This window comes from Pollachius pollachius, assembly GCF_949987615.1.
Source record: "Pollachius pollachius genome assembly, chromosome: 7".
Classification (NCBI taxonomy): Eukaryota; Metazoa; Chordata; class Actinopteri; order Gadiformes; family Gadidae; genus Pollachius; species Pollachius pollachius.
Window position 1 is genome coordinate 9,018,194 of NC_136940.1, and position 22,623 is coordinate 9,040,816.

The 22,623-nt window shown below is 45.9% G+C and overlaps 1 protein-coding gene across 1 annotated transcript in view; it reads right to left on the reverse strand.

Annotated features, from left to right (window-relative positions):
* The window catches only part of LOC307077996 (1-phosphatidylinositol 4,5-bisphosphate phosphodiesterase gamma-1-like), a 30,802-nt gene that overhangs the window by 6,211 nt on the left and 1,968 nt on the right, over window positions 1–22,623 (reverse strand). The window contains exons 2-26 of the mRNA XM_079739526.1: window positions 18,004–18,153; window positions 17,794–17,887; window positions 16,831–16,878; window positions 14,683–14,767; window positions 13,867–13,947; window positions 12,041–12,075; window positions 11,563–11,635; window positions 9,415–9,510; window positions 9,097–9,215; window positions 8,846–8,931; window positions 8,603–8,723; window positions 7,939–8,107; window positions 7,272–7,391; window positions 7,037–7,144; window positions 6,114–6,298; window positions 5,103–5,303; window positions 4,499–4,618; window positions 3,981–4,164; window positions 3,258–3,335; window positions 2,945–3,048; window positions 2,591–2,687; window positions 2,230–2,296; window positions 1,501–1,667; window positions 752–848; window positions 130–354 (exon numbers count right to left, since the gene is read on the reverse strand). Coding sequence (XP_079595652.1) covers window positions 130–354; window positions 752–848; window positions 1,501–1,667; window positions 2,230–2,296; window positions 2,591–2,687; window positions 2,945–3,048; window positions 3,258–3,335; window positions 3,981–4,164; window positions 4,499–4,618; window positions 5,103–5,303; window positions 6,114–6,298; window positions 7,037–7,144; window positions 7,272–7,391; window positions 7,939–8,107; window positions 8,603–8,723; window positions 8,846–8,931; window positions 9,097–9,215; window positions 9,415–9,510; window positions 11,563–11,635; window positions 12,041–12,075; window positions 13,867–13,947; window positions 14,683–14,767; window positions 16,831–16,878; window positions 17,794–17,887; window positions 18,004–18,153 — 2,910 coding nt within the window. The remainder of the gene's footprint in view (window positions 1–129; window positions 355–751; window positions 849–1,500; window positions 1,668–2,229; window positions 2,297–2,590; window positions 2,688–2,944; window positions 3,049–3,257; window positions 3,336–3,980; window positions 4,165–4,498; window positions 4,619–5,102; window positions 5,304–6,113; window positions 6,299–7,036; window positions 7,145–7,271; window positions 7,392–7,938; window positions 8,108–8,602; window positions 8,724–8,845; window positions 8,932–9,096; window positions 9,216–9,414; window positions 9,511–11,562; window positions 11,636–12,040; window positions 12,076–13,866; window positions 13,948–14,682; window positions 14,768–16,830; window positions 16,879–17,793; window positions 17,888–18,003; window positions 18,154–22,623) is intronic.

Here is a 22,623-nt window from a genome sequence, read left to right on the forward strand (position 1 = left end):
ACACAACTATCACTAGAACGTAACCAAACACAACTCTCACTAGAACATAACCAAACACAACTCTCACTAGGTCGTAAACAAACACAACCCTCACTAGAACATAACCCATTACCGCCCACTCCCTCTCACCAGGGGTCTGGAAGTTTAGAGCGACCAGCTGGGAGCCACATAGCCACATGGCCAGTGGATCGTAGTTGGAAGAGTCCAACCGCTGGCCACGGGGGTAGACGCGGGACAGCTGCCGCCGGTTGTACTGCAGGAAGCGGCGGCCCCGGCTCCGCGTGGCCAGACGCTCCGCCTTGGTCTCCGGGAACGATGACATGTCCCGGTAGCACGCCCGCTCCGTCCCGATCTCTGGGGAGAGAGACACGGGTTTGAAAATACAGGTCAGGGTCAAGGGTTACATTAATGTTCTCTTTTCTTTGATATCAGAGAGAGAGAGAGAGAGAGACAGGGAGACAGAGAGACACAGAGAGAGAGAGAGAGAGAGAGAGAGAGAGAGAGAGAGAGAGAGAGAGGAGAGAGAGAGACAGGGAGACAGGGAGACAGAGAGAGAGGGAGAGAGAGAGACAGGGAGACAGGGAGACAGAGAGAGAGAGAGACAGAGAGAGAGACAGAGAGATTGAAAAAAGATGGAAGGATGAAAAGAGAGATGAGCACAAAATAGATACAGAGAGAAAGCCTGACACAGTAAGCCATGGTATTGGAGAACAGGGGAGGGGGGGCTTAAGGTCTTATGAGGGGGTCTTACTCTCCTCGTTGAAGGGTACAGGTCTGCAGTAGACCACCAGGTCAGACAGCTCCACCGCTATCTTCTTCCTGCGCTCCATCTGCTTCTCCTCCTGCATCTGGACCAGGGATGTCCAGATGCAGGGGAGGGATAATGTACAGCCACCCAGTTAATATTGCTCAATTATTATTTTATTTCCTGAAGGGGTTGATTTTGCGCAAATGATCAGCTCGCTGTACATTTCCCCTCCTTATGCCAGGGCTAGTAACTGATTGCCCAATAATTGCACACAAAATATCACAAAATAATTATTTTGTTGACTTGAAGAATGATTTGATTATTTTGATTGCATGACTGCAAATAGCACCGTTAGCAACGGTCTGTTATTTATTGCGTCGGTCCGTTATATAGAAATGACCGACTGTAGAAGATTTGTCTAGATTGTCCAATCAGAATAGGGTATTCAACAAAGCCGTGCGACCCTAAAGCAAACTATTTCTGATGAAGATGTAACAAAAGATAATCTACAACCACCACTTTTTTTTGGTCTCTAAAATAGATTTAAAAAAAAGAGATAAAAACCGTATTATGGCTGATCATTGGGAATCAAATTATATCTGAGTCAACCATGTTCACATCTGTTGAGTAGAGTAGACACAACAATGCTTTGTGTGTATGTATGTGTGTGTGTGTGTGTGTGTGTGTGTGTGTGCACGTGCATGTGCGCGTGAGTATGTGTGCGTGTGTGTGTGTGTGCAGGCTCCGCCTACCCGGGCGTCGGCGTTCTGCGCGGCCTCCCGTATCTTGGCCACCCAGGCGGTCAGGTCCTCCAGGGAGTCGGCCGCCACGTCCAGCGTCTGCACCGGCCGCGAGGAGAGCTGCTGGGTGTGCAGTGTGAAGACGAAGGGCCTGGAGCTCTTGCCGTCCTTCAGCACCACTGGAAGGGCCAGGGATGGGTATAGGGTGTGGGAGAAAGGGAGGGTGAAAGGGAGGGTGGGTGGATGGGGTTGGAGGGAGATTAATGTGGGATCCAGCAGGCACTTTGTCATACAGAACTCCTGGGGGCGCAGAGTCTGGAGCTGGAAACCAACAACTAAAAGATCCGGAGTCAAGCCTTCTTCTTTTTAACCTTTACAGATCAGCACAGCTAGCCAAGTTTTTTGTTCGCCAATTACGCGCTAACAAACCCGCCTCCAGCAACCTGATTGGTCGAAACAAATAGGAAGCAAAATAAGGTGACACTCCAGGTTCCCCATCAGACTTGTGAGGCGAGGGATGGAGAGATTGCCTCATTTCAACAAATTTGCTCACGGCCCAAAACAGCAGAGGGAGTGACTCCAAATTTCATGGTCACCAATGGTTTAGAGCAGCCGCATTGCTCATGTAACAGTTGAAAGATTTCCTGGTCACCCAGCTGGTGTTTTGGTAGGCATTAGTCGAGCACGATGTAGCTGAAGTTCTATGTCCCAAGAGGAGCGAGGCTAGGGGCCTGCACTCACCAGCGTGGCAGCTGGGAACATCCACGAAACCTTTGAGAAACGTTCCCAGGGGACTGTTCTCTGAGGCCTGAAGAGGCAGAACGAAACGATAGTTATGTCATATAGAATAAATAAAAGAAAAGGTTTATTTTTAACCAGAAGCTGGCTGAATATTGTATAAACATGATCGGAAGGTCAAATGACTAAACCCCACAAACTCTGACACCCTTACCAACATGATCACATTTGGTTGGGAGAGAATTCCCCTTTATTTTAATGAGAAAACACATAATGTAAAGATACCCTTAGGTTATTTTGATTCAAACCATCATGATTTATAGATTATACATGGATTTATTATGAAGGGCTCCTGTCAACTCACTGCCTCATCGGGCTCCCTAGTGGGGGAACTTGGAACTTCCTCTACGTAGTTAGCGGGAAACCATAGCTGTTTCTTCCCTCCGTAGTCCCCTCGCCACCTAGAGGAGAGGCGGGGAACCACAGGAGTGAAACGCAGTATACATGTGGACAAACACAAACACACATACTGATAGAGTATAATATTAATAACATAAAACAAAAATACTTATAATTGATTAAAACTGAATAAAAACGTTCATTATTTAAAATATGATTATGTTTTGGTATTCGTATGAAAATACTGTACTGTCTATTTGCCCATAGAAAGACAAAGAGTCCCATCCTCAAAAACACGGTCTATCACACACACACTCACCAGCCCCCCTCCTGCTTGTCCACGTTGAGGATGAGGGCCTGCTTGGGGAAACACAGCTCGTCTTCCCTCTGAGCGCGGTAGTCGTACAGCGCCTTGACCGTGCACTGAAACACACACACACACACACACACAGACACACAGACACACACACACACACACACACAACTTGTTTCCCCATGCACCTCTACTGGTTGTTCAAATGTGTTTTCATTGCAAAGAACAGTAAACATCCAATCACATATTGGTAATCTAAAACATTCACAAATCTTTCCTAGCAGTGTGAGAGCTTTGTGCTGGCAGTGAGCTCTCCTACCCGAGCCATGGGCATCTTGTTGGCCTCCACATAGAAGTGAGGTGTCCGGACCTCATATAGAGCCCCGTAGTCCAGTTCCTGAGGAACAAACAACCAATCGTCAGCTTCAACCAACCAACTGCACTGGGTTACAAAACAGGTCTGTAAATCGTTTAAATTCACAGATTGGAAACAAGACTATGTATTTACATTTACACTTCGGACATTTAGCAGATGCTTTAATCTAAAGTGACTTACAACTATTCATACACACATTCACACACCAACGGCGGAGTCGACCACATCAGGCGACAGGGAGCCCGCCGGGAGGAGTTATGGTTAGGTGTCTTGCTCAGGGACACCTCGACTCAACCAGGAGGTGCCAGGGATCTAACTAGCAACCCTTCCGGTTACAAGTCAACCCCGCTCTACCTCCTGAGCTACGCCGACCATAAATGGACTACATATGAACTATAGAGACTATATACCATGATATGTTACTCATTTATAACAACAATCTATTCAACATCAAATGACACATTTAGTAAGTTAATGCATAACCTGCAGCCCACTTGCAATGCAACTCCTTCACCTCTCAAAATAGAAAAGGTAATGAAGTACAAAAAAGAAACGTTAACCAGCAGTGAAGCTAGGGCTCACGTGGTCGCTTATTTGAACTAACTTAACACAATAGGCTGAAGACCATGAAACACATCAAAACGAAGATAGCTCCAGCCAGCTCACCGTGGTGCCCATGCGGTCCAGGGCGTCCTCGTTGATGGGGTAGCGCAGCCTCATCTTGCGGTACAGCGGGTGCTTCTCGTAGTATCGCACCAGGTCCACCAGGCTCTCGAACTCAGCCGAGCTGCCCAGCATGAAGAGGCGGCCCTCCTGGTGGATCCGACAGTGCTTGATCTTCCCCTCCGCCCTGGGGGAGGGGGTGGAGAGGGAGGAGAGAGAGAGAGAGAGAGAGAGAGAGAGAGAGAGAGAGAGAGAGAGAGAGAGAGAGAGAGAGAGAGAGAGAGAGAGAAAGAGGGGGGAGAGACAGAGTGAGGTGGAGAGAGAGAGAGAGAGAGAGAGAGAGAGAGAGAGAGAGAGAGACAGAGAGTTGAACAGACAGGCAGAGAGTTAGACGGACACAGACAGACAGACAGACAGACAGACAGACAGACAGAGAGACAGAGAGAGAGACAGAGACAGACAGAGAGGGTGAGTGTGTTTGTATGCGTGTGTGCGTGCGTGCGTGCGTGCGTGCGTGTTACCTGAAGGAGATGGCGTAGGAGTGCACCTCGCTGCGTTTCCTCACCAGGAAGGCTCCGTCCCGGGGGACCCTCATCAGCATGTGTTCAGCCTGGACCCGACTCAGGTTGGAGTGGAACCACCTGCGCACCGCATCACACCACCAGCATTAAGATCAATACAGTACTATCACGTCCTCACTCGGTCTCAGCCATCTGCGCACCGCATCACACCACCAGCATTAAGATCAATACAGTACTATCACGTCCTCACTCGGTCTCAATCACCTGTGCACCGCATCACACCACCAGCATTGAGATCAATACAGTACTATCACGTCCTCACTCTGTCTAAGGTGCAGAGCGTAGGATTTAGTTGCATCTAGTGGAGAGTTTGCAGACTGCAACTAGCTCAACAGAAATATTACTGCTCTATTATGCACACATTTAAACACCATAAACATGACCTGCCAAATACACACATACACACACACACACAACCTGCCATAAACATGCAAACACACACATTGATTTACATTTAACATAACCCTGCCACAAACACACTAGGTATTGTGTCCCAATACCTAGTCCCACACACGCACAAACCTTCAGACACACACGCACTCACTCTCTGCTCTCGTGTGCGTTGGGCTGGGGCACAGGGCTGCAGAGCGCCATCTCAAACTCGTTGCAGCGCAGCGGCGTGTGGCGGTAGTGGGAGATGAGGCGCTGCAGGCTGGCGAACACCAGGTTGTCCGTCAGGTAGAAGCGGGTGGAGCCAGACTCCTGGCGGGAGTGGATCCGACAGTGCTGGACACGCCCTGAACGCCTGCCATGGGAGTGGGGGGGAGAGAGAGAGAGAGACACAGAAACACACAGAGGGAGAGACAGAGAGACAGACACGCAGAGAGAAAGAGAGAGACAGACAGACAGACACAAAGAGAGAGAGAGAGATAGACACAGAGAGAGACACAGCGAGAGACAGAGAGACAGACACGCAGAGAGAGAGAGAGACAGACAGACACAAAGAGAGAGAGAGAGACAGACACAGAGAGAGACACAGTGAGAGACAGAGAGACAGACACACAGAGAGAGAGAGACAGACAGAGAGAAAGACAGACAGAGAGACAGAGACAGAGACAGAGAGACAGAGAGACAGATAGAGAGAGAGAGGTGGTGGAGGTTATTTGGAAGGATTTGAGTTTTGCTGCACCCCATTAGATAAGAAAACATTAAGAAAAAAAAGTAAACAAGAGAAGAGAATAACAGAGAGCATCTGAGTTTGAGAAGTGTAGGGTGTTCTGACTTCCAGCAGGATCTGAGTTAGATCTCCCCTTTCAACCGGTATGCCTACTGGGGCCAGATGCCTAACCCCGACCTGCTTGCTAATGACATGGATCTGGCTTCTGAATTGACTAAAAGTGGCTAAAGATAAAAGTTGCTTTGGATAAAAGTCACAAAGATGGGCTTGTATATCTAAGAATAAATAAATACATTTTAAAAATATGTAAGATAAGAAGAAGATGAGAAGATCCTCCTGCTTCATTGTTCCTCTATATCCCCACAGGTTTGAAACACCAGAACAAAGAAAATAGGGAAACATCAACCACTGAAGTGTTCCTGTTCCAGCGCCACTGACCAGAAGGAAAGGGTGTAGTCTCCTACAAACGTCTCGCTTTCCCGGACCAGGAAGGTGCCGTCCTTGGCCCCGCCCTCACAGTACTCCTGCAGGAGCTTCTCAGCCACCTGGCGGCCGTCGCGACCGCCACCCAGCTTCCCGTGGAACCAGCGCTCAACGCCAGGCTGGTCGTTGTTGTTGCACTCCTGGAGGAGCCGGGGAGGAGGAGGAGGAGGAGAGTGAGAGGGAGGGAGGGGGAGGAGACGGGTGGATGGAGCGGGGAGAGAGTGGGTGGGGGAGAAGGTGGATATCAGAGAGAGAAGAAGCGGAGGGGGGAGGTAAGAGGGGAGAGAGAAGAGGAGAAGGCGAAGGGGAGGAGAGTGAAGGTGGAGCGGACGGTGAGAGAGATTAGGAGAGAGAAGGATAGGAAAGAGGGTGGAGAGGGGAGAGGAGGCAGGGAAAAGTGAAGAGAGGGGAGATTAGAATGGGAATATTTGTCTTCGTCAAGTTTCCCTCCACACGATGCATCACCACGGCCACCAGTGATAGATGAACCATAGGTAACCTTGGTTGGAACACTTGGGTGTGAAAGGTTTTATTTGATAATGAAGGCAATGCATTGTCTTTGTGGATTTCCTGTCTGTGCGGATTTCCTGTCTGTCGCCAACTAGTTCATTGTCAACAACTCTGTGCCGGAGGAACACGAAGGAAAATACTGATGCATTATAATAGAATAGTGACACAGATTTCGAAACTTGGCTACATTATTGACCTCTGACCTTATGCACTTCTAGAGTCATCCAGCTGACATAATCCCCCTCCGATGCCTTCCTACGATCACATACAAGTTCAGCTGTTCTGATCATTTGTGGAGAGGCAAGATCAGGCAAGCCTGTTTTTACCATATTCTTCATCATCATCATCATCATCAACATCATCAGTACCTCTTTCCCATCTTCATCCTCCTCTTCCTCAGACGTCTGGTAGTGAGACGTCTCCTCAGAGTAGTAGATCTTGTTACTTGTAAGAACAAAGTAGTGGGGTGTCCAAGCCTGGAACACACACACACACACACACACACACACACACACACACACACACACACACACACACACAATAAGGGGCCGGTACAACCAATAGAGACACAGCATAGCCAATAGAAACGCTCAGTGTGCTCACATGATCGATGGGATCCTGCAGGTAGAGGATTCCGTTCTTCAGGGAGTTGCTGATGTCGTTCTCCGAGTAGCTGGCCGAGGTCACCTCCTCGTACATCGTTCCCTCCACCAGCTTCTTGTGCTGGAACACACGGTCAACGTAACTTTATTAATCAAACAACGTCTATCGCAATGACTGAATGTCTAACCACCATACCCCCTAACCTGAAGTCATCAAATATACACAAGGAGAACCATCCCAGATACCATTTAAAAGAAAAGGAAGAAACTATGGAACAAATATGAAGGACCTCTAATTCAATGAATGACACTTTCATGGGTCATTCGGGGCAGGATTGTCTAATTTTTGCAATCCTTGGTTCCTTTTATCCAATTTCCATGCTTAGCTGAAGGCATCACTAAGCAAGATTCCACACCCTTCTGGCTCATGAACAACAAGCATCGGGGAAAAAATGACGTTAGGTGGCTTTGGTTAAAAATGGTGGTCTACGGTTAAAGTTGGGTTCTTGTTATGGTAAGTCAGCAGAAAGGGGCGTTGCATCTTGCTCAAGTATGCTTACAGGTTGGCTGCCAGCACTGGGGATGGAACCCAGAACCTTTTGGACTGGGACTTACAAACCATAACCACCCTCAAAGAGAAATGATGAACAACAACCCATAATAATCACCTTGATCAGGATCTTCCTGCGCAGCTGGTAGGGCGAGGGCAGCTCATCAGCGCTGGTCTCCACAGGCTTGGTGAGCAGGAGGTCTCCGAACACCTTCTTGAAATGGGTGGCCATGTTCCTCTGCTGCACCACGCTGCAGTGGTCCTCGATAGACAGGATCACAGGGTACCTGCACAAACGGAGCTGGGTTCTACTGATCGCTCTAGGGGTGTGTTCTAGTGATGGTTCTAGTTATAGTCCAGTGAGGGTTCTAGATATGTTCCAACGATGGTCTAGTGATGATCTAGTGATGGTTCTAGTTATAGTCCAGTGACGGTTCTAAATATGTTCTAATGATGGTTCTAGGGATGGTCTAGTGATGGTCTAGTGATGGTCTAGTGATGGATCTATTGATGGTCTAGTGATGGTCTACGGTTCTTCTGGGGTTTTAGGGATGATCTGGCGATGGTCTAGGTTTTAAGTGGGGTTCTAGTGATGGTCGAGTTATGGTCTAAGGATCTAGTGGGGTTATATTGATGGTCTACGGTTCAAGTGTTGTTCTAGGGATGGTTCTACTGATACTTTAAGGTTCTAGGAGGGTTCCAGTGGTGACTCTAGCACTGGTCTGATGTGACGTCGTAGTGGGATGGATCTAGCTTGGCCCGGGCCAGGGCAGAAGACTTACTCAGAGGTGACGAAGGCGTGGTCTTTGATGGTGTGGAGAACGTCCAGGAACTTGATCTTGGAGGTGAGCGTGTGGCCATGGTAGATGATGGGCAGGTCGTCGGGTCCGTCCCAGCAGTCCACTTATGGGTAAAGGAAAAAAGATTTGGTAAAACAAATAACAACATATTGAATATGAAGCTTAAAAAATATATAGATATATATAATCAAAGATGTACAGTCTTGTGTTTGTGTTGTTCCGTACGTTCGATGCAGCGACAGCCCATCCTCAGGCAGCGAGCATACGCCTCCAACGAGGACTCGCTGGAGAACTGGTCCCCAGTCAGGTACCTGGGGGCCAGAACAGGTTCAGGGGCCAGGGATAGAGAGAGTGATGAATCAGGAAAGGGTTGAAAGAAGAGACTCATGAGGAGAGAGAGAGAGAGAGAGAGAGAGAGAGAGAGAGAGAGAGAGAGAGAGAGAATGAGAGAGAGAGAGAGAGAGAGAGAGACCTACGTATTGTGTGAGGAGGAGATCCAATACTGAGACAAAGGTCGCTTCATGTCGTCCGGGGCAATGGGAGACGGTCGGGGGTCGAACACAGAGTTTTCTTTAGAGAACAGGAACGTCAAGAACTTCAAAGAAAAAGAGACCGGAGACCGTTAGACAGAAATATAAATAAAATAAATAACATCATAATAATAATAATAATAATACATTTTATTTATAACGCACTTTACATCAACTCAATGACCTCAAAGTGCTACAAAGTGCAAAGTGTGTGTGTGTGTGTGTGTGTGTGTGTGTGTGTGTGTGTGCGTGTGTGTGTGTTACCTCGTCCAGTTGTAACATGGGTTCTGACTGGGCTGAACCCAACAGGTAAGCCAGTAGAACCTCACGGACACGGGCCAAATCGGATGCCCACGACTCCTGCCATCAGAAACAGTATCACTCACAGGGGCAGCCTCAGAGGGTGGGCAATGTTTGATTCTTAAGATTGTATCTTATTCATTTGTTTTATATAATATTCTAGGTTTTTTGCTCTTTACTCAGGTGGATGACATAAGCTGCTAGAACGGCAGCCTCAGCAGCAGAAAAATATATACTGTTCATGTTACTTGCATCTAAAAGGTGCAGCCACAGAAAGTGTATCAGATGTGTAAAGTTTACTCAATCAGCGCATGCTGATAATCTGATTGCTTCAGGACCCGTTGTAGTTGCTGTCGTGAAGCGCAAAGTATGCGGCAGACTCTTCTTAAATTGCCATGAATGACGTTGTGGACGAGGTCAAAGATGTGTGCCAACGCAAGTTTCTGGGTCGAAGGGGAGAAAGCTAAAAAAAAAAAGAGGCTGTGTTCGCTGCTTCTGTGAAAGGTATATAGGGCTTACAGCACCACCTAATGGATAAAATTAGCCATTGCATTAGAGGAGTAATCTATACAGTGAAAATAGCATGGTGGTGCATGCCAAAAGGTGAATAAATAAAGCGGGGGGCACCGTTTAGTAGGACAGCCACATGGCCAGGGCCGGGGCCAGGGCTCCGATCACTCATTCAAACATTCATACCTCACATCCTTTCACTCCTTCAGTGTTTTCTGGTAGGGAGAATTTATGAATTTATTCTGATGGAAAAATAGATACTTTAATTTGTTTTAGAATGAATATAAAGTATGGTTATTGGATTAGAATATAAATAGTTGGTTAAAGGGGACATATTATGAAAACAACGCTTTTCCTGGGATTTGGGGTGTTGATTTGGGTCTCTGCTGTTCCCACACGCATACAAACTTTGAAAAAAGTCTGTACTTGATTTTTTGAGTGAGATATGCATTTCTGTGAGTACCCCGCCTACAGTTACCAAACGAGCAAGTCAGTTTCGGCGCCCCCTCCTACGTAGGAAGGGGGCACAGTAGAATATTACCTCCCACTTCCCCCCCACTCCTTTGAGGACCAGCGGACGAACAGCTCGGCGGCAGTCCGGCAGCTCAGCTCCGGGAGTACAGTCCCTTTCTCCGCTGGAGCTGCCGAAGCTGCCGCCGAAGCTTCGGCAGCAGTCCGGAGGAGGAGACATGGAGGAGAAAGGGACTGTACTCCCGGAGCTGAGCTGCCGGACTGCCGCCGAAGCATCGCAGCAGTCCGGCAGCTCCGCGGGTGTACTCCGGGAGCTGAACTGCCACCGAAGCTTGTCCGGCAGCACCTGCGGGTGTATTCCGGGAGCTGTACTTCCGGAGGGTGTACTCTGGTACTGCCGCCGAAGCTTCGGCGGCAGTCTGGCAGCTCCGGCGGGGGGAGCTCGGCGGCAGTCCAATAGTTCAGCTCGGCGGCAGTCCGGCAGCTCAGCTCCCGGAGTACAATCCCTTTCTCCTCCATGTCGCGGTTCAAAATGGACTTCAGAGAGTCAAGGCCAAAGTTCCTTTCCCCCAATTATTCTTAACCATGGTCGAGATAACCCCCTACTACGAGTCTTTACTTGTTGTGGAAGTACTAGACGCAGTCTTTATGAATCATAATATCATTCGAGGCGCACATAGCTTTTGGCCGTAATATTAGATATAATATTATATAAATACCTATATATTATATTATATTATTATTATATTATATTATATAGATATAGAGCTCCAGGAGTCCGCAAACGGCAACAAACACTTCCCCTTCATGCTGTGGTTCACTCTGACAGCTCATTGGTCAATGGGCAGCAGCTCATTTGAATTAAAGCTACAGACACCAGAAACAGTGAATTCTGAATGGACTAAAACAGAGCGGAATAGCGGTAGGCAAGATTTTTTTGCCTAAAAGTTATTTCCAGCAAACAGCTTCAAAAACATGTTTTCTGGAAGTCATATACTATGTTTACTTGTTGGGAAAAAAACATAACATGTCCCTTTTAAGTATGGGAGCAAACTACTCAAAATGGCTGAGAATGGATATTCACTGCTGGGATGGCTAAGAATGGATATAAAATACTATGAGAGCAGGTACCTTCTGATCAAGTTGGAGAAACTTCTGGAAGTCGTAGAGAGAGATCTGACAGAGTTCGGGACGGTCAACATTTCTAAGGGACAGAGAATATAGTGTTTCAGTCCACTGCAATCCAAACAAAAGATATACATCTCTTCATTGCTGTATCGTACATCCAAAAACAATCGAACTAGCCCTGTGACTAGGTCTCTGTGACTCAGATTTCACTTCAGTACTTTTCAACCACCTTGGATCGAGTCAATGCTCTTTGTATAGCCTTTCATCACAGAAACAGTCACAAAGGACTTCAATGGATAAGGCACTATAGAAAGATAACAAAGATTAGACTAAAGCATCAGGTATGAATCATCAGAAGGTATTTTACAATTAGAAGGAGGGGTTGGCGGGAATAAAGGAGGAAAATGAAATATGAGAAGAGAGGATGAGTAGAGAATGGGAGATGAGAAAAGAGGAGAAGAGTAGGAGACAAGGAACTCACCGCAGGGGGAAGGACAGATCCAGCTGTTCTATGATCTGCCATGACAGAGGGGAGGAGTCAGATGACAAACAGGAAGAGTTTACACATTAGTAATATTTATGTACAGTGGGGCAAAAAAGTATTTAGTCAGCCACCAATTGTGCAAGTTCTCCCACTTAAAAAGATGAGAGAGGCCTGTAATTTTCATCATAGGTATACCTCAGCTATGAGAGACAAAATGAAAAAAAAAATCTAGAAAATCACATTGTCTGATTTTTAAAGAATTTATTTGCAAATTATGGTGGAAAATAAGTATTTGGTCAATAACAAAAGGTCATCTCAATACTTTGTTACATGGCCTTTGTTGGCAATGACAGAGGTCAAACGTTTTCTGTAAGTCTTTACAAGGTTTTCACACACTGCTGCTGGTATTTTGGCCCATTCCTCCATGCAGATCTCCTCTAGAGCAGTGATGTTTTTGGGCCTTCGCTGGGCAACACGGACTTTCAACTCCCTCCAAAGATTTTCTATGGGGTTGAGATCTGGAGACTGGCTAGGCCACTCCAGGACCTTGAAATGCTTCTTACGAAGCCACTCCTTCGTTGCCCGGGCGGTGTGTTTGGGGTCATTGTCATGCTGAAAGACCCAGCCACGTTTCATCTTCAGTGCCCTTGCTGATGGAAGGAGGTTTTCACTCAAAATCTCACGATACATGGCCCCATTCATTCTTTCCGTCACACGGATCAGACGTCCTGGTCCCTTGGCAGAAAAACAGCCCCAAAGCATGATGTTTCCACCCCCATGCTTCACTGTAGGTATGGTGTTCTTTGGATGCAACTCAGCATTCTTTCTCCTCCAAACACGACGAGTTGAGTTTTTACCAAAAAGTTATATTTTGGTTTCATCTGACCATATGACATTCTCCCAATCCTGTTCTGGATCATCCAAATGCTCTCTAGCAAACTTCAAATGGGCCCGGACATGCACTGGCTTTAGCAGGGGGACACGTCTGGCACTGCAGGATTTGAGTCCCTGGCGGCGTAGTGTGTTACTGATGGTAGCCTTTGTTTCTTTGGTCCCAGCTCTCTGGAGGTCATTCACTAGGTCCCCCCGTGTGGTTCTGGGATTTTTGTTCACCGTTCTTGTGATCATTTTGACCCCACAGGGTGAGATCTTGCGTGGAGCCCCAGATCGAGGGAGATTATCAGTGGTCTTGTATGTATTCCATTTCCTAATAATTGCTCCCACAGTTGATTTCTTCACACCAAGCTGCTTACCTATTGCAGATTCAGACTTCCCAGCCTTGTGCAGGTCTACAATTGTGTTTCTGGTGTCCTTTGACAGCTCTTTGGTCTTGGCCATAGTGGAGTTTGGAGTGTGACTGTTTGAGGTCGTGGACAGGTGTCTTTTATACTGATAAGGAGTTCAAACTGGTGCCATTAATACAGGTAACGAGTGGAGGACAGAGGAGCCTCTTAAAGAAGAAGTTACAGGTCTGTGACAGCCAGAAATCTTGCTGGTTTGTAGGTGACCAAATACTTATTTTCCACCATAATTTGCAAATAAATTCTCAAAAAATCAGACTGTGATTTTCTGGATTTTTTTTTTCATTTTGTCTCTCATAGCTGAGGTTTACCTATGATGAAAAGGACAGGCCTCTCTCGTCTTTTTAAGTGGGAGAACTTGCACAATTGGTGGCTGACTAAATACTTTTTTGCCCCACTGTATATGCTGAAAGGCTATTGGGCTGTCTCAAACAAATGTGTATAAAGATACATTATGGCACGTGGGTTATTATATGGGTGTGCCGTGTACAGCACGCATTCAGGCAGAAATGGTGAACTTACGCTTCTTTGTGCGTCAAACATCAGGGTCCTGTAGAGCTGTGAAAAGTTTGGGTACGAGAGATCGCTCCTGGCCTCCACTTCCTGTCCAGACAGGAAGAATCATGAGTCACAGAGTACTGACATTAGCATCAAAGCACTTTTTTTTAATAAACTCTAACCTAGTTAACTTTACTAACTGCATCTGGACAGAACCAACTTCTATCTTCTTCTCAAGTGAAGTAAATTTCAATTTTAAGTCTTAAAGTTAAAGTCTCAAATATCTTCACAGGCCACACTATACAATGGCCCGTAACCCTTTGGATAAGGAAAAACGACCCTAATTATCATGGAAGGAACCTACAGAAGGAACACGGACAGAAGGATCACTCCTTCCAGGGTAAGGAGTACCATAAGCTCAGATCAAGCAGTAGTCCTTCTATGCTACAGCAGAATTTAGTAAGGCGTATGTTTCGTGCCAGAGATATTCTACAGAAGAAAGTTCAGATTAAGCTTTCAGAAATGGATTTAAATAAGTGTGTTTCTATAGTGGCCAGTCTAGTTTACTACTCCTGGCTGAGGTTGTGTTTGCCAATTACACGCTTACTTACCCCCGCTTCCAGCAACATGATTGGTTGAAATAAGTAAGCAAATGAAAGTTAAGATCTGAGTACGTCTGAGATCTGAGCACGTCTGCCATCAGACTTTAGATATTAATCCAAGGTCTGATTTCTGAGCCTAGGATTGCCAGAATTGGTAAACACATAATGCTTGCATAAGAAGCAAAACAGTTTGGGTACAATTGTCTGATATTTTCAGTGCTTCATGACGTGGTCTGACCTGCAGCTTGTCCTTCAGGAAGCGCATGCTGGGCACTCGGAAGTTGATCTGAGGCAACAGAGTCTTCACATCCTTCACCGTAATACTGGCAGGGGAAGAGGAGGGGAGGGGTGGAGAGAGTTACGGGCATTCAGAACATCCCTATGTGTCACTGACCAGCCTCAATCTTTTGCTTGCCAGCAGAGGGCGCTGGCAAGTTTACGTAGTCAATGACAGCTACTATTCTCTTCAATGATGGGTTGTAGTAGACAAAGCACCCTCCAGGGGAAAAACTGGACAACTTTACCTTTTTAATATTGACGATTTTGTCATTTAGCAGCACCTTTAATCCAGAGCGACTACAGTGTTTTGTATGACATATCATTAAGGAGTAGGTAGGGGCATGGGATGCCTACAGTTAGACAGTACATTGGGGTTCAAACCCAAAACATTTTGGCTGGGAGACACTCTATTAACCACCAGAATATCCTTTTTGCTTTACATTCATATTATATATATATATATATATATATATATATATATATATATATATATATATATATATATATATATAATTTATTTGATATTGCACCAATTCCTATCAAAGGAGACTGCAGGTAAGCATCAGACAGCAAGTCGTACGTGTGTCATTGTGTTTATGACCTCTAAACTTTGATTAGGAGTATTTGAATAGCAGGGCTAAACTGGGATAGGCAGGTACTTGTTTACAACAGGAAGGTTTAAATGTGGACCATTAACCTATTCTGACAGTCCATCTGGTTTAGACTTTTCCACTTTATATTACAATTATGTTATAAACGGCAGTCCATCATGTTAAGATTCAGCATAACAGTTGATGTTTATCATAGTCTCATTTTTCACCCTCTGTAAGATGTTATCGTCCAATAAGGGTTTTAAAGTCCTGATTCTCTTTCCTCCTCTCAAGGGAAATAACATATGGAAAGTCAGTTAACTGATTAACAAAAACACACACACACACACACACACACACACACACACACACACACACACGCTAAATCATCAGTGTCTAAACAAGGAAGTGAGGGATAAAAAATAATGTTTAGGATAAGGAGAGGAAGAGGAGGAAGGAGGGGAGGAGGATACAGTGGGTGGAGAGGAGCTGTAGAGATGCTATATGTCTGTCCTCATTGGATGGACAGCCCTGAGTGTTTATCCAGATCTCAGGGCCGCTAACTCGATCTAATGGCTGACCGCTGATCCTTCAAACCTAAACTAAGCCACCTCTTAGCTAATACCACAAACCAAGCCACTTCTAACCTCATACCTAAACTAACCATTTCTAACCTAATACCTTAATTTAACCCTCTCTAACCTAATACCTAAATGCAACCCTCTACATTTCTAACCTAGTACGTATACTTGACCTTAACTTAACCCACTCTCACGTATATCTTCAAATTAACTTAATCCATCTACTAGTAACATGATAGGTCGTCCTATCAGTTACAGGGGATCATTTTGGCTAAGTGTTAAACATATTAATGAATAATAAATTGACAACATTGTGATATAAATAGCCTATCTGGAATAAATCTAAGGCTAACAATAATACTGATGAATCATTCATTCCTTCATTTTCTAGTCACTCATTTTTTGAGAGACAGTAGACACTACAACACCAGCCTTGTCAGGTATGGTTAAATTAAAGAAAATCACAACTGAATGATCAAAGTTCTCAGAGACCATGGCCATCCCCAATGTCTATCGTTGCCCTTCAATGAGGACAGGAAGTAGCCCTCTCCCACTCCATCACATCACTTCCTGTTGCTTATCGGCCACTGGCAGGCTGTTTGTTTTGGAGCTGCTTCCCCCTAAACACACGTGTGTGGTGTGGTGTGGTGTGAGTGTGTGTGTGTGTGTGTGTGTGTGTGTGTGTGTGTGTGTGTGTGTGTGTGTGTGTGTGTGTTTGTTTAGGGGTCAGGGTTCTTCACTATCGGGGACCTTACAGGGCCCATCGATGATTTCCAATAAGCAGCCAATCTGCTTCTGATTGGCTGTTGTTGTTTTTGTTGTTGACATGGTTACCTATCAGAACAATGGGACGCTGGAACGGTAACATGCAGTTGCTGATCGCCCAATGGCTGAGATGTGTTATCGGCTGTTGCCGTGGTAATGTGAGGTACCAACCTGCCCTCGTTGCTCCGGTCTATGGAGTCAAACTGTTTCCTCAGCCACCTGTTGGAAAGACAGACAAATAGACTGATACAGGTAAATAGATACAGACAGAGGTCAGATAGTCAGCCAGACAGACCAACCGACAGAGACGACAGACAAACAGACAGGTAGAGGATACGGACAGACAGGCATAGGTTGGAAAAACAGCCAGACAGACAGATGCCAGACAGACACACAGATGTCATGCAGACAGACAGACAGACAGACAGACTTCCTTCAGATTAGTGACTGAACTAATTATTACTGAACTGCCAGAAAGATAGTTCAGTGGAACATCGAAACACACAGCAGCTGCTTGTCTCTAAACTACAAGCCCATGCAGTGACACTCCGCTGACAGCGTCTCTAACAAGCGGAGGTTGGAGAAGGTTCAATGCGTGAAATCACATCCGCTTCAATAACAGCTTATTTGGTGTACAAACAGATTGAAAATTGGGCCATTTTCATTTCCGATCGGACCTCTCTATAAACAGCAACGTCCACTGTGCTTCTACGCCACAGACTGAACCTGACAGCCTCTCTCTACTCCTCCGCCTCCTCCTGACTCCACCAGGAGCCAAACCCTACCCTCCCGGTGATCATCTGGAGTAAACGTCTTCCATCGCAAACAAACATTGACCCGCCCCTCTCTGCCGCCCCCTTCTCCACCGCTCCAAGGTCTAGTCGTCCTTTGATCGAATTCAACAGATTTTGCAACATCCTGAGCAATGCCATCTTGGTTCTAAACACCAGCTGTGTGGGGGAACAGAATGAGGAATTCCACCCTCAGTTCCTCCCACCCAGCTAGGATTTAGAACCAAGATGGCCGCTCTGTGAATATGGTCTTTAGGTTTAAAATGGGTGTTCATCGTTTATGGACCTGATTGTGATGGTATGGTTGATAGAAGAGTTTAGTTTAGAGGTGGGGGCATCCTACCTGTCAATCAGCTGGGGTAGGGGAGCTTTCTGGGTGTCACTGACCAACCAGCTCAGACCACTCATCCACATGGTCACCTCCTCCTCGCTGAACGCTGTAGACACACACACACACACACACACACACACACACACAAACACAGGCATGTAGGTAGGCATATACACACACACACACACACACACACACACACACACACACAGAAACACTGACCGGCCACGCTGAGGGTCTTGAGGCGGAACTCGGAGCCGTACAGGACGATGAAGCAGTGGGAGGCCTCCAGCCGCCGGGACTCCTCAGGGTAACGCTCAAAGTCCCGAGAGCCCTTTCCCCTGCGCAGCTCCCTCACCTCCCGCAGCTCGACTGGTGGAGCAGGGACACACAGAGGGCTACTGTTAGCGTCGGTAGCTGTTACAGGTGTTGTAGCAGTAACCAGCTACCATCCATTGGTTACATTCGGTTACTCTTACTTACTGCTAATGACAGCTACGTTTACGTACTGTTAGTTAAGGTGGTTCACCGTGAGTGACAGTTGCTGTATTATTATTAGTAGTAGTTATCTAGTAGATGTTAGGTACTTTCACAGTCACATGTTTCAGTTACTGATTGCTTATTACTGTTACTTATATTTATTTAATGACTTTCAGTTACATATACATTTACTAAATGTAAATTACTCAGACTAATAATGGTTAGTAACTGCAAATAAGGTTTGTTACTATAACGGCTACTGACTGTTTATAACAGAGTTGCTGTAACAGTTATTTACTGTTAGGAATTATAACTCTTACCTAACTGTTACTTTTGGTACTTTTACTAAGTGGAGTCCACTACTCACTGTTACTAACTGAACTCATATAAAGCAAATACACACTAAAACAATTTCAGTTTGTAGTTATATTGTGCGCAACACACATACATGCACATACACACAAAGAATCAAATTGCAGATGTCTGCAGAAAGACAGTATTTCAAGTCTCTCTTGAGGATAAAAGTTGGAAGGACACATGTGCACCCACGTGCACACACACACACACACACACACACACACACACACACACACACACACTGTAAAACAGTAATACATATAGTTATATAGTGTATATGTAGTAGATCTATAGTATAGAAGGGAGAGGAGCCACCAGGCCAGCTCGGGTATCTGACCAATGAGGGTGAGGTAAGCCCTACAGGGGGGCGGAGCCTCCTGCTAACACACCACAGATACTCCCTCTGAAAAAACACTACCAGTTTACTCTCTTTGCAGATGTCCCAGCAAACCACACACACATGCATGCATACAATCCCTCAGTTACACACACACACACGCACACACACACACACACACACACACACACACACACACACACACACACACACACACACACACACACACACACACACAGGAACCTGAACTTGGCGTTTATTTGACTAAGGGCTCTTAAAGTTTCAGCCCACGTCTCCCAGATGATCCACAGAAAGTGGATCATCTGGGCTTGGATATGAAGTAGTTGTAGTAGTACGAGTACCAGAAGTACTAGTAGCAATAGTAGTACCAGTAGCAGTAGAAATAGCAACAGAAATATAGTTTATATACATATATTTATCTTTTAAATATATAATAAATGTACTAGGCTGGAATGTGGTATTTTTTAAATGCGTGTAATATCTCGCACAGCAACCAAAAATAACTAAAGCAGAGCCTTTGTGTGTTCAGAGCGTCTCACTCAAGACTATTACTCCTGAACAGACGACAGTCAAGGTAAATAGTAGAACGCGGAGGAGGGCTTAATGTTACACACAATATGCTTCAAATTGCTCATAGGCTGGTCTTAAACTGATCTACACAGGAACACAACAAGCTGCAACAATCAAGAGACTGGCATAGAGGTGGTTTAATATTAATCAAACAATAGCAAATACACCGGCCATAAAACCACCATTTGGAAGCTGGTTTCCTACTTTTATTACTTCCTGCCATTGAGTCTGGATGACAGACAATGAGGCTAGCAGACCTGCTAGGTAACAGCCCAGCAACATTGTGTTAAAGCACTGAAGGAGCTATCTAGAATCTTACTGAGATATTTCCCCTAGATATTCTTGGCGACAGGATGGTCAAAAGGGTATTCCAGCTGAAAGGTACCGAGTTTGATCCCCAGTTTCCACTGCCTACCTGTAGGGATTGTTGAGCAAGATGGCCTAACCCTGAGGTGCTTGGAAATTACCTGTCTCTGTATTCACTTTCTAAGACCTACCTGCTTCTTTATGAGATGTCTCTGTATTCACTGTCCATCCCCAAACTGTCCCTTAATGACATGCCTATGAATTCACTGTCTGACCCCTACCTGCTCTATAATGACCTGTCTCTGTACTCACTGTCTAACCTCAACCTGCTACCAATGATCTGTCTCTGAAGTAACTGTAACTCATTCAAACCCTTTAATCCTAAGGGATGACGTGGGGAATTTGATATTGTGCTTGGACCGCCTGTGAGGCAGAACCAACAAGCGTTGATGATTACCGTGGCATCTTGTTTTTCCAAACAGACAGTTCTGCTACAGAGGACATCAGAACCTGTCAGATGTGTGTGTTTGTGGTAAGGTGTGAGGGGAGAGGAAAATAATGATCAGTAGGCTCAACAAACCAACCATAGTGATGGAAAGGAGGAGTGGAATTACATGGTGCAATTAAGCAGGGATTCATTTTCGCAGACACGCATGCCGACATGTGCGCACACACACCGATACTGTCACTCTGTCTACAAACACACGCCCACACTAGAATACTACAACCCCATCTCCACATGACTGCCAAACCAAACACATCCTTACACCCGACCTCACCCTCCCACCCACACACACAAACAAACACATGCACACACAAACAAATACCCTCCAACATACACAGACACACACACAAGGGAATTTAAAGTAGCTAACTTACTTAACTGTTCAGACAGTTCATTTACATACACAGACGCACTGACACGCACAAAGACACACAGACACACACACAGACTCAGTTGCTTTTCCTGCGGGAGATAACAGGCTTTTGTTTTCCGTAAGCTTATTCCTTCAATCTGAAAAAGGAAGTCAGACGCTCCCTTGTAAGACACAACTTCCTGTCTCCAAGATCCAATACCTTCCCTGTATGCCCCCAGGACAACACTCCTCCGGACCCCTTGAGTGTGTGTGTGTGTGTGTGTGTGTGTGTGGGGGGGGGGGGGGGGGGGGTTTAGGGCATCTTGCTCATTGATGCCCACAGGCCAGTACTACACTAGTAGGCTGTTTATTAGTACAACACCATTGTATGCCGATATAGAATCACATTCACACCATCCCAGGAAGGACGGGTGCGTTGACTGTGTTCTGTCTCCAGATTGCGTGTGTGTGTTGAAGTAAACCAGACAGTGTGCTGGCGGGCCGGTAACATGGTGATCTACGACATTGTTTGACCGTTACAATACCTCTGCTGTGTCACCCAGACGCGGTCGAGTTAGTCAGACGTGCCGAGACAAGGGAACAACACACAATAGAAACAAACATTCGACAATAAGACAACACAACCCTTATAGCCCCCAATTCAGAAGGAGCATGAGCAAAATAGGCATGAGGAGTTGAGTGAGTATTCGTGAGAAAAAAACACGCTGGAAAAGAATGGAGGGGGGTGGCAAAGGATGGACGAGGGACATTTTTTTGTTGAATGTGGAGGTGAATGAGAGAAACAGACGAATAGTTTTAGAGGGGGAGACTTTAGGACCCAGGGAGCGACTAGGAGCCACCACTGAGGAGTTTGTTTGTGAAGTGGGCGGCAGCGTGGGCGGGAGAGAGACAGGAGGAGGGGGGGGGGGGGGGTATCTATATGTGTGGGAAAGGTGTCCAGTTGCCAGTGTGATGTAAAGCTGCTTGTGTTGATTTTATTTAGCGCGCGCACACACACACACACACACACACACACACACACACATACACACACACAGAACAGGAGTGCTTCTTTCTCTTTGGATTGGCCCATATATGGTTTTATGTTTTAATAATAAAGACATAAATAATTAACAAAGTTTTGAGGGTGGAGCAGTTAGTTTCGACTGCAGTCTCTCCATCTGTTTACACAGGGAAAGAAAATAAAAGAAAAAGGAAAGAAAGAAAGAAAGAACGAAAGAACGAAAGAGCGAAAGAAAGAAAGAAAAAAGAAAGAAAGAAAGAAAGAAAGAAAGAAAGAAAGAAAGAAAAGAAAAGAGACAGACAGACACAACATTTTTTAAGAGAAGGGATAGATAGAGGACGGAGAAAGCAACAAAAAGAAACCGAGGGAGAAAAGCTGAGGGAGAGACAGGAGAGAAAGGTTGACGAGAGAGAGAGAGAGAGAGAGAGAGAAGAAAGTGTCAATTACACAGGCCCTCATTTATATGGGCGATAGAGAGCTATCTGGTGGGACACGCCCGTATGAGCGCACGCCGCCCTATTATCACGCAGGTCAAACTCCTACACATTCCCTCGTAAACTCCAAGAACACAGGGGAGGAATAGCTTGTAGCATGAATGGGGGAGGGAGCTAGCTGCTGGCCTTAAAGGGTGCTAACAGGATGCTAAATGGTATAACCAAACCTAGCTCGGGACCCCTAACCCTGGGCCCCAACAATAGTGACCATACCCCTGACAGGCAGACAGGTTAGTAGGTAGTCAGTCAGACAGGCAGGCAGACAGACATGCAGATATGCAGTCATTCTCAGACCAGACGGGCATACAGGCATACACAGGCAGACACAGATCTGTCAGAAAGACACAGACAATCTGTCACTTATTGTGTCAGTCAGATGGACAGACATGCAGCCAG